The 12,574-nt window shown below is 39.4% G+C and overlaps 1 protein-coding gene across 2 annotated transcripts; it reads right to left on the minus strand.

The window, feature by feature from the left end:
• Positions 1-7,250: 7,250 nt before the first annotated feature.
• Positions 7,251-10,157, minus strand: LOC115727345 (low affinity inorganic phosphate transporter 1-like). 2 transcript variants are annotated; one of them, XM_048271288.1, is made up of 2 exons: positions 9,880-10,157; positions 7,251-8,996 (listed from the first exon to the last, which is right to left on the minus strand). In XM_048271288.1, the coding sequence occupies exon 2, from the start codon at positions 8,983-8,985 to the stop codon at positions 7,426-7,428; it is 1,560 nt and encodes a 519-aa protein (XP_048127245.1). In that variant the 5' UTR covers positions 8,986-8,996; positions 9,880-10,157; the 3' UTR covers positions 7,251-7,425. The 2 variants fall into 2 exon arrangements, with proteins under 2 accessions (XP_048127245.1, XP_030513416.1); XM_030657556.2 differs by having other exon boundaries at positions 7,251-9,002; positions 9,880-10,156.
• Positions 10,158-12,574: the final 2,417 nt, after the last annotated feature.

Here is a 12,574-nt window from a genome sequence, read left to right on the forward strand (position 1 = left end):
TCTAAGGTATGACCAGGAGGGCTCTTATTTATATAAAATGCACAAAAAGGATAACTATGGAGGGATGCTTCTCGGATCAAACGCATAGCGCTTCAGCCTCGGAAAAAAAAAAGGGGGAATCTTTCGCGCTTTTGTTCTGTTCCCTGAAGAGAAGCGCACAATAGAGCTCTGTATTGGCCGAACAGTGGATCCTCTTTTGGCCGCACAGAGAGCTCCGAAAATTTGTCGGTAAATCTCAAATCTATTGCACTTTTGTCAATTCAATTTTAAATCTTTTAATACTATTCATTGAATCCTAAACATTTTTACCTTTTGCCAATCGAATCCATCTATCTAATTTTGACCATAAAATCAACGATATGGACACCGACTGTCCAACATGACATAGCTGATGTTGAAGTGGACGATTTTCAATAGTCTTTTAAGATTTTTTTTTCTAAATTTGTCCTAAATTTTTTTTATTTTTCATTTTTTCCTTCGTTTTTACTTTTCTCCGTTTTTCTTTTCTTAGCAGCCAGCGAAAAATATTAAATATTATGAAAAACTATCCAAGTAAGTATCGCCGCACCATATAGGATGGCTGGCATCAACGTCAACAATTGTTAGTCAAAATTGATCGGATGAACTCAACTAGCAAAACATGAAAATGTTTAGGACTTAATTGACAGAATTAAAATGTTTAGGATTGAATTGATAAAATGCAATAGGTTTAAGACTTTTTGCACAATATCCCCACTTTTGGCCGCATGAAGAGCTTCGTAAATTTGTGGGAAATTTGTGGGTTGTGGGAAATTTGTGGGTTGAGTTCTACATCCAATTATTATTATTATTTTTTTTTTGTAAATACTATGGAAGTGTAAACTAGGGCTAGGAGACACTCGAGCGTTTAAGAGATTATAACTATGTAATTCTCCGATTGGTTAGTGAATTGTTTGCAGTTGTCTCTTTCTATGAAGGAGGTACCGACACTTAGATTGATCACGTAAATCGCTTGTGCTCTTTATTGTTGCTCGTATATTTCTTTGGTGATTTCACTCTTTCGCGTTAATACAATTACAATAGTTGTTAGGTTTCCTATTATTTCATAGCAATTTGTATGAGAGGTGATGATGTGATGGAATTTTTATGGATTTGGTTTGAGACTTTTGCTTATCTAACTGTTGCCTGGAAATTCTATTATTTGCGAATATGTCAAGAGAAAAAGCAGAAATTGGAAGTTTCACAGGAGAACTATTTTGTATTGTAGAGCGTTAAGATGCGTGCAAAAGTACCAACCCAAGGTTTAGTCAAGCAATTGGATAGCAAAGCTTAGTTGCTGGAAACGATGGAAGATGTTAATAAGGATGAGTTAATGGACAGGGCAAAGAGTATAATCTTGTTGAATCTAGTGAAGGAGGTGTGAATTGAAGTGGCGGAGGAGAAGGATGCTGTAATATTGTGGGCAAAACGCCAGGCCATCTATACGTAATGAAGGGTTTAAATAATCAATAATTCGTTGAACATAATAGCAAAACTTTAATTGAGTAAGCTTAATGCATGCAAAACTTGTAAGAAAATTTAAGCCGAAGCAGTGAACATGGCATGTGACCTAAATTATCAATCTCCTTCATCTGTAATTGAGTGGAAACCTTCTCATAAAGTATGGTCGTGGAAACCTATTGACTACTTCAGATCAAGAGAAATTAGATGTCTTGCGTATGCTCATGTAAGTGATGATAAGCTTATCTCGAGAGCGAAGGAGTTCATAAATCTGGGTTATGCATGTGGGTGAAAGGCTATCGGTTACACTTCTCCTGTATTATAGATTTTCTAATCAATAGGGACGTGATCTTTGGTCCCTATAGTAACGTTTATGTGCCTGTGATATCTATGAAGTCCATCCATCTGCGATCCCCATGATGAATGTCTTGGACCAATCAACACTGAATCTTACTTAAGCCCACGTCGTTTACTTTTTCCTTTATTTAATTGGGCACAGTCAAGAAAGAAATTGTTTAATTATATTTGCCTCTCCCTTCAAAAATTAAAAGGAAACTCTTAATTTACTAAAATTATGAAAGGTTTTGTTTACTTCAGTGACTTTTAATGACTATAGTGCCCATGTCTTCGAAGATTAGGTGTGTCTAGTGCTGAATATATATAAAACACTAAACATGCTTTATGATGATATGATTTTGCATCTCCTGAATACTTCTCGAGAGGGTTCGTGTATTCTTTCCTATCATTTTTGTTATGATAAGTTAAATTTCGTGCTATTTTAGGATACCAAACCCAGAAATAAAATTCACCCCCTTCTTGATTTGAAGCGATGGCATCTTAATACGTCCAGAGCACAAAAAGGTTGCTTTCAATCTTGAAGTCAAATCATTTCTGTTTGGTCCAAAAGATCGCGCAATCCTAAGGATGGCTTTCTTGGTTGGAATCAAGATCAAGTGGCCCCTCGAAATGAATCCAAGCAACAGAACAAAGGGTAAAGGTTAAAATGGGCATGTCAAGAGTTATTCCCCCCAACAAAATGACACAGACAAAAAAGAGACTACAAACCACTCGAAGGAGAGAACGAAAAGCACCGAGATAATTTCATGATTCCCCCACTCCTAAACTTCCTCGAAACCAAGGCGATTGCGCGTATTGTTGGGTAAAACGTCGAGAGGACAAAACGAAATGACAGACGGCAGTGAAAGATTCACGGGACCAAAGTGGGACTTAAAGTTTGAGGGAGAAAGAATCAGCTGATAAAAAGCCGAAGATTCTGCTCACCGGTGCCATGAAAGATGGATTTCATTTCTCTCTAGAAGACTATTTGGCAATGTGGAAATGGTGAGAAGGGTACTTTACATTGAATGGAAGCAAGAAAGTTCAATGGCAACGTGACACCAAAAGCATGGATAGAAAGCAGGGGCGAACTTATCGGGTGGCTATAGTGAAAAGGAGGTTCTGGGTTCACACTCACCATGCACTTGTATAAGGGGCATTTGGGACACCTGTGATGTAACTAAATAAGAGCAATCAGTAATTTCAAAAACAGAAATATTTTTTATTAAGGTTGTGATGCGCCCACGAGAGAATCCTAAGTCCTTTGCATGAAGTGGAAGAACTTTGAGTTAAAGGACTTTTGTGAAATACAAAACACTGATTGCAAGAGCTCACATGAAATGCAAATAACGATAAAAATAACATTTCCTAGATGCTATTTGCATAAAGGACTTTAGTTTTTACGAAATGAAAAATTATGATAATAAAAATTGCAAACACCTCGCCACTCAAGCGAAAGACATCAATGGTGACCCTCAGCTTCGGCAACAATAGTCGATAAGGTCGCGCAACCCCAAGCGACGTCTAGGTCGTTGGACTTCAGGTGAGCTAGTTATGCATCCAAGGTGAAGCGGCAATTACTGCCCTCATGGGGTCTGACAACCCCAAGCAAAAGTGTTACGCGGAACAAGAGATCGAACAATAAAATAGACAAAACAAAGAAAATAAATCGGACATCAAATGTACATAGTTTGGTCGCAGAGACCTACGTTCACGGGGAGAGCAACAATAAATTCTACTATAGAATAAGTAATCAAACGGAAATTACAAATCACACTCAAACACTCAGTATTTTTCAATCCCAATTACATTTAGTAACATATATAGTATTTAGCTCTTAATTTCTCATGAAATAATTTCTTAATCTTGCGAAAGAATTATACACAAATCTTACCATAAAATTTAATCGACTCTAAACACCTGCACTTGATGTCTTCGGATAAAACTCACGAACAACCGAAAGCTGTGGCGATGTCCCTTCGATCAATCCACCCCAACAAGACTCCACAACCATTATATATCACTATGTCAACGTGTCCGATCTTGTCCAGGAAAGATCTTTGTGAGAATATAATATATATTTATCCCTTCCTTGGGGAACTGAAATTTGGTTGGTCAAAGAAGGAAGTTGACTATCGTGTACATCTGCCACACCAATTGGATAAAGACAAAACAGTAATCCTTCAACAACTTGGATTCTTTTTAATCCTTATTTCCGTATCTCACGATAGAATCCACAAGATCCAGGTTTCAAGCTTTCCTATAATTCATCTTGGGTCGAGTTCGTTTACTAGTTCAAACTCAAAACATATTTTAATAATGTCCACCTTGACTCGATATTTAAGCCAAGTCACAATCACTTCGTTAATAAAGTCAAACTTCGCTACTACTTTCCCACAGCCACAATGGGCTTAGCCGCCACATATGTCTTTCATGTTCAAGCCACGCTTGAACTTCACTATAATCGTGTGCCTCATCAGAACACCAACTGTACATGCACCTTTAATTACTTCACAATGACTTTTTGACATAAGCTCCTCTATCATAGATAAAGCAAAATCATTGTTGCATCCATATCTGTCAAGAGACTGAATACGTATCTTGCTAATATCAGTAGTTACAGCAACTAAATGCTCTATAGGCTCTACTTCGCTACAAGCACAATCTATGTCGATTACCACACAAGTACTCACTACCTTAGGAGTTTATGGTTGCAACTCCATCTCAAATTGCCATCTAAATATGTATGAACATTGTTATGATCACTCATAGTCAGAAGTATTGGAGATTCTTCAAATGTAACTTCTCTGGTAATAACATATGAATTTAATTTTGGGTACCACAATCGATAACCCCATTCACCTTGAGCATAGCCTAGGAGCATGTACTTTCTTACCTTTTCATAAGCAACAAAATATTCTAAGAACAGAATAATTAGCAATGTTACCTGACCACACTTCTTGGGAGTCCAACATCCAATCGTAGTCTATGGAGATCTACTCACCGGGTGGCTCGTCGTACTAAACGCATCCGCCGGAAATCTCCTAGCCATACGAGCACTACAGAGTATTTTATGAGCCATCTCTAGTAATGTAATACTCATCAACTCTACAACATGTTGTAGTTCATTAGCACTAGTACGGTGTCTCACCATGCCTTTATTCATGCATAATTCGTTTAACGGTTCCGAGCAAAACTCTATGCTGCTGTCAATCTGCACATGCTTGATCGTTTTTCTAGTCTCTTTTCCAATCAAAGCTGTCAACTGCATGATCCCGACAATATCATCAAACTTATACATAAGCACAAACACCAAGGTCCTCTTCGAGTATTCATCAACAACTGTTAGCATAAATCTGGCACTCTTCCTAGAAGGAAATCACAACTTGTGAACATCCAAGTGAAGTAATTCTGCTATTTCCATAGTTTCTTTGTGAGTCGCACTAAATTGCACTTTTCACTGTTGATCTAAATCACAGAATTTGCATACATTCAGTTCTTCAACAATATAACCACGTAACAAATTTATTTTACTTAGAACCTTCAGGCTTCTCTCACTAATGCGTCCCAAACACATATGCCACAATTCGGACTCTCGAACAAATGTATCTGACATCTCCGTAGCGAAATGCATTCTTGTCTCAACTTGAAGTTCATACAGGCCATGATGCTTGATTCCTCTTATTATAACTGAGGCACCTTGAACAATTTTTAGAATTTCACATTTTGAAGAATACCGATACCCAGTTAAATCCAGGGCACTCAAGGAAATCAGATTTTTCTTCAACTCTAAAATATGCCTAATTCCAATCAATGTCCTCACAAGACCATCATGCATTCTAATTCTAACGTTGCCAACACCTACAATATCGTACTCAACGTTGTTCCCCAACTGTACTTTACTATTATGGATACATTGATAAGTAAAAAACCAGTTCCTATTTGGTGTATCATGAAAAGAACAACAAAAATCTATAATCCATCCATCAAACGACAAATCATCAATCACAGACACGACAAAGTCAACATTATCCGAATTACGGTCAGTTATAGCTACAACATCATCTACAGACTCAGCTCTAATTTTCTTACCCTTCTCGTTTTTCAGCTTAAGACAATCCATTCTAAAATATCCCATCTTGCCACAATTCCAACAGACAGCACCACTAGTCCTAGAATGACTACGTCTATTCATGTTTGCACTACTTCTGCTAACACGAGTATCGGTTCTTCATCTATTTTCACCTACTAAAGAAGTAGATACTGATTCACCGGATTCTCTTCTACGGATATCCTCACTCAGAATTAAATCTCGAACCCCATTGAACGTCAAAATTGTTAACCCGGAAGAATTATAACGGTAGTATTCCAACTATCGGACAATGAGGATAATAGAATCAAAGTGCATACGTCATATTCAAAGTCAATATCAACTGAACTCAATTGACTAACAATCACATTGAATTCATTAATATGATTAGTAACCAATGCACTTTCACACATCTTTAAGTTAAATAGACGTCGCATCAAATAGATCTTGTTGATTGTAAAAGGCTTCTCGTACATATCCGATAGGCTTGTATCAAACCAGCATTGGTCTTTTCTTTGATGATATTAAATGCTCTGTTACAAGCCAACGTCAACTGAAAATACCCATCGCTCGTGTATCCAACAATTCTCAATCGGCTTGCTTCATCTCTTCTGGCTTCTCCCCCAAATAAGGGTAAATGCAATTTCAATTGATACAGATAATCCTCAATTTGCATCTTTCAGAAACTAAAATCATTATCATCAAATCTGTCGACTTTCGCTTTAGTTTCTTTTGTCGCCATCGATTCACTTCAACTCAAGCTAACCTAGCTCTGATACCAATTGTTACGAGGAACAAGCGATCGAACAATAAAATAAACAAAATAAGAAAATAAATTACACACCGGATGTACGGTCGTAGAGACCTACGTTTATGGAGAGAGCAGCAACGAATCCCACCTTAAAACAAACGATCCAACCGAGATTACAAATCACAATTGAGTCACTCAAACACTCTCGGTGTTTCCCAACCCCAATTACATCCAATAACGCACACAGTGTTTAGCTCCAAATTCCTTACGAAATAATCTCTCAATTTCACGAAAGAATTATACATAAATCTTATCATCAACTTTAAACACTCGTATTTGATGTCTTCGGATAAAACTCACGAACAACTGAAAGCAGTGGAGAAGTCCCTCTGGTCAATCCATTCAACCAACTCCCTATTAAATGTCTTAAGATTCAAACTTTAGTCAATTTGTTGACCAACGATTAGATTAACATGAAGTTGTCCCGCCTTCAGTCCAAGAATGTAAAAATTAGTTTAGAAACAGTCAATTCCCTGATCGGTGGATAAGATTGAACATGTATCACGTCACAAAATAACAAGCCCGAATTTTTCCTTTTAAAGGAGCACATATAACTTACCAAAAATATACATTATATGTTACTTCCTGATCATAAGCTCATAAAACCACATTGACTATCATGCAAGTTCCTTCATTAAGTACATAATTTCTTAGCTTCTATCAAATTAGAGACCTAATTATTTAGTTTAACCCAAGCTCCATTCTAATTTTATTCACCATCTCGATGCCTCAACTCGGGTTCATTTTCTTCTTCATTCTCGCCAGACATTTCCTCGAGCGAACGACCCTTGGACTCGGGCACTAGCAACGTGAACGCCATGCCCAAAAAGTTGATCACCCCTAGTATGATCAGTGTCTTCCTCACACCGATCCCGTTCGCCGCGTACAAGAACCCGAAAGCCCCCACCATCGCCCCCGCCTTCCCAGCAGCCGCCGATAGCCCATGGCATGTCGACCGAAGCCTCGCTGGGAATATCTCTGCAGGAACCACGAAAGTGGTCGCGTTGGGCCCAAAGTTGGCGAAGAAGAAGGTGAGCGAGTACATGACCACGAACCCGATGCGGTTGTTGGGCAGCGTCCAGTGGTGGTATGGGATCGCGAGGGCGAACATGAACACTGTCATAAAGAAGAAGCCCATCAGCTGGATTGCGAACCTACCCATCCGGTCGATCAACGCCACGGTGCACCAGTATCCGGGGACCGTGCTGCACAGGGCAATCAAGGTCTGCGCCCGGCCGATATGATATACTTCCTCAACCGCGTTCATGGTCTTCGCCTTGGGGATCCACCCGATGGCGGTGAAGATGTCCTTTTGGAATAGGTTTTGGCTGTAGAAGGCGATGTCAAGCAAGAACCACGTGCTCGTCGTCCCAAGCAAGTGGAGGCCGTGGCGGCGGAGGAACTGCCTTGAGAAGAGGCCGAACTCGCTCTTCTGCTCCCGGGCCAGGCGCTCCATCTTCTCTTGCTCCGCCTCGAGGTCGACCTGGAGAACTTTGGACATGTCGGCCGCAGCCTTCTTGGCGTTCTTGGCGACCAGGGCCGTGTAGCGGGCTGTCTCGGGCATCTTCATGCGCCAGTAGTAAGTGAGCAGAGCAGGAAGGGCACCGAACATCAGGATGATCCGCCACACATAGTCCGCCTCAGGCACGGCGGAGTGTGCCGGGTCATCTTGGTAGGCCGGAGCAGGGTATTTCGCATTGAAAGCCGCCGAGATTATGATAGCGACCATTCCGCCCGCCAGAATCCCAAAACCCTGCATCGCGAAGACCGCAGCGATGAATGCACCCCGAGTCTTCTTGTTGGCGTACTCGGACATGATCGTGGCCGAGAGAGGGTAGTCCCCGCCGATGCCAAACCCGAGCCAGAACCTGAAGAAGCACAGAGTGGCCACGACCGCTCTCGGGTCGTGGCCGAAGGAGAGCCCCGAGGCGACGGAGCATAGGACCATGATCATGAGGGTCATGCCATAGACTCGCTTCCGGCCCATCTTGTCGCCGAGCCACCCGAAGAAGAGCTGGCCGGTGAGGGTGCCGCAGAAGGCGACGCCATTGGCCGCGGCGGACACGTTCGAGGGGAGACTTCCCGGGGTGGCCGAGCCCGGCCTGGTGTAGTAGATGCGGCCGAGCAGCTTGGTGACGAGGGAGATGCAGAAGAGGTCGTACGCATCGGTGAAGAATCCCATGCCGGCGATCACAATCGCCGTGAAATGGTACCACTGTGTCTTGGCCACATCGAGAGCGCTCAGGACTTGCAACTGTTCCTTCGCCATGAGTAGTGCCCCTGCAGCTTTTGCGAATGACCAAAAAACCAACCTGAATACTACCACTGGAATTCACCTTAAGCTAAGAAACAGATCACATGTGAACATCTGAAAGTGAAGAGACAAAAGGACTTTGGACCATCCAAGAAAAATCCTAGGACAACAAAGTGAGACCACAATTATCACTTCGAATGGTTCAATTATTTTTTTGGTAATAGGAAAAATGGGTGCTTCGTTTGGTGGATGTACGTCATAGTTCACGGGGTCATATGTCATCCTGATCTACTGTCCGGCTTGGCCCTAGGATGTGCAACCAAAACAGAAGCTAGGTTCAAATAACCACGTGACCAACCATGAAAAGTGAGCCAGAATTATAAAAATCAAAGCTTTTTCATCGTGAGCGGAAGCCCAAGGCCTTATCTAGAGCTAAAATTGCTTCACGTCCCTTCAACCGAAGCCAATTCCAGAACACTCGAGTGAAGATGCGACCGACCAACAGCACAAAAAAAACAGGGGAATGATGTAGAAGGCGAAAAATTAACAGAATAAACAGTGAAAAATCCTAAAAAAATCAAATACCCGAATTGTAAGTCACTTCTCACGACAAAGATCTCTCGTCTCATGATGCCTCAGAACTCAAGGATCGAAACTATGTTAATATTCCACGGAGGTTGAAAAAAATAAAAAACGCGAAGTCGCACGTTCTCTTAGCTGTATCTCTGATGGTTCACACTTTTTGAGAAGCATCTCAAAACGTGAACGGGTAAGCAAAGATCATCGAATCGAATACAGCAGACCCATCAAATCGAAACGATCGTAAACTGAGAAGCCCCAGAAAGAGATTTGAAGAACACCAGTGTAGATAACAATAATAATAATCATCTGCAGAGCAGGGCAGCAAACCTGGACAGTCCTGGAGGGTCAGAGTATCAGCGGAAATAGTGCCTCCTCTGCTGCTGCTTCTGCTTCTTGCTTCTTCTCTCCAGAGAGCTTCGAACGGACGGACAGATCGACTTCTATTCTGCAACCTTTTTATATTTTGAAGGTGGAAACTAGTGGGAAAGTTCAAGAAGTCAAATGTAATAAATGCATGCAATCGGAAAAGAGGGAACGAGAGGTGTTTTTTGTCTGTTGCATTCAAGAATAAGAGAGAGAGACCCGTATATAAAGGCAACGGACTCTCTCTCGGGCTTTCTTCCAAAATAGAATAAATTTTTTTTATCGAAATAGGTTAAATTTTTTTTTATTAATTTAGGTGCGGCTTGGTAGTCTTACTGTCGAGCAGGCCTCGCTCGGTAGTTGTGCTACCGAGCGAGGGGGGGCCCCCGCCCAGCTCACGGGCGCTACGGTGCCCGATCGAAGGCACTGCGGTGCTTTCGACTTTGCTCTCCCTCTCTCTCTCTCTCTCTCTCTCTCTCTCTCGCCTCGCACTCTCCCTCGCCTCGGAAGCTTCTCGCCAAAGGTTCTCTCTCACCTCACTCATAAACCCTCTCCCTCGACTCGCACTGTCTTTCGCCTAAAAAACAGAGCCCTTTCGTTCTTGTTGCTCATTTTTCCTCACTTGATACTCTCTGTTCGTCGGCCTCATTTGCTTGTTGAAAGAGATCCCCCTCACCTCGGGAGCCTTTATCGGTATTAAATAAATTTTCAATTAAGTATTATATTTTTATGTAAATTGATGTTATTATAGATTGTTAGTACTATGCTTTTATTCTATTGTAAATATTTTCATGTTTAAATTAATTTATGAATTTTTTATTTTGTAGAATTTGAGATAAAAGCAAAGCCTGCCTCCTTACTCGATGCTTTCTTTTGGTAGTTTGAGCTCATCATTCGGTGCGTGCTCTCCCTTGATAGTTTGAGGAAAATTTCGTTGTAATTATTTTTTGTAGTTTCATAAGTATAGATTTATTTATTTGATTATTATTTATACCTGAATTATCTATGTTACTTATAGGTTGTTAATAATATGTTTTAATTATTTGTTAATGTTTTGATAATAGTGATAATGTTTACAAATTTAGGTATTCTATAAAAATATTTACTGTTTTAGGAAGAGAAAAATAATTACGTGTCGCGATCTGGCGATTTTCAAAATATTAAAAGTATTTATGTTTATGTATTCTTTAAAATAATTATGAATTTATGTATTCTTTAAAAATATTTACTGTTTTAGGAACGAGAAAAATAATTACGTGTCGTGATCCGGGGATTTTCAAAATATTAAAAAGTATTTATGTTTATGTATTCTTTAAGATAATTATGAATTTAGGTATTCTTTAAAAATATTTATGTTTACGTGTCGCAATCTAGCGATTTTCAAAATATTAAAAATAAATTTAGGAGTTTAAAATGAATTTTTGGAAAATAAAAAAAGGTGATCGGATGGCTCGAGAAGCGCGGGTTGGGTTTGACCCGGTCCAAAAAATATTTTTTTTAATAATTTCAAAGTTAGAATAATAAAAAAAATCAGAAAATAGAAAATTGATAAAAAAAAATGTAGAAAAATCATAGAACTTTTAAAAAAAAATTCATAAAAATTCTTTAAAAATCAAAAAAAAAAAAAAAAAAAAGGAAGTAGCCACAATCAACTGGCTATGGACTATTGTGGGTATTTGTCCCCCGATTTTTCAAAAAAATGATGATTTTGCCCTTCCGGCAAATTGTCTCCGAAAAAAATTGAATTTTTTTTTTAGAAAGAGTAAAAAATCCCAAAAAAAAGAAAATGACTACAATCAACCGGCCAAATCCTAATTTGGATAATTTGACTTCTCGTTATTTCGAAAATAACGATTTTGTCCTTCCGGTGAATTGTCTCCCAAATTTTCTCGATTTGCCCCTAGACCTTGATTACACATTCTCTAAGCCCTTAGGACTATACCAGGACATTTATTTCATTTAAAATAATTATTAATTTAGGTTTTCTTTAAAAATATTTATGTTTACGTGTAGCAATCTAGCGATTTTCAAAATATTAAAAATAATTTTAGGAGTTTAAAATGAATTTTTGGAAAAATAAAAAAAAAGGTGATCGGATGGCTTGAGAAGCACGGGTCGGGTTTGACCCGGTCCAAAAAATATTTTTTTAATAATTTCAAAGTTAGAATAATAAAAAAAAATCAGAAAATAGAAAATTGATTAAAAAATGTAGAAAAATCATAGAAATTTTCAAAAGAAAAAATCATAAATATTCTTTAAAAATCCAACAAAAAAAAAAAGGAAATAGCCACAATCAACTGGCTATGGACTATTATGGGTATTTTTTTTTTTTTTTTGGTAAGGTAAGTATGTATTGATCTTTCAAAAGCTAGGTACAAAAGAAACGGACACAAAAACCTTGAACTCTATATGTCATGAAATGTGACCTAGGGAGTTCAAAGGTGATCCGCCTGCAAAATACACCAAGAAGGAGTAGTAATGACAAAAGGGCAAAAGAGCCCAACGGGAACGGGAATGGCCAAACAATCGGCCTAAAAAACTAGCCACAAACCCAGCAACACTAACAAAAGGAGCTGGATGGTGGTGGGAGACCGTTGAGCAGCTGGAGAAGGGAACCTCCATGAATAACCCACGACTGACCATAAAGCAACAGCAAGAT

The sequence above is a fragment of the Rhodamnia argentea genome, chromosome 1 (genome assembly GCF_020921035.1).
Source record: "Rhodamnia argentea isolate NSW1041297 chromosome 1, ASM2092103v1, whole genome shotgun sequence".
Taxonomy (NCBI): domain Eukaryota; kingdom Viridiplantae; phylum Streptophyta; class Magnoliopsida; order Myrtales; family Myrtaceae; genus Rhodamnia; species Rhodamnia argentea.

What these genes read in the sequence shown, in the direction of transcription:
- LOC115727345 (XM_048271288.1), bottom strand. Translation starts at nt 8,985, where the DNA reads ATGGCGAAGGAACAGTTGCAAGTCCTGAGCGCTCTCGATGTGGCCAAG.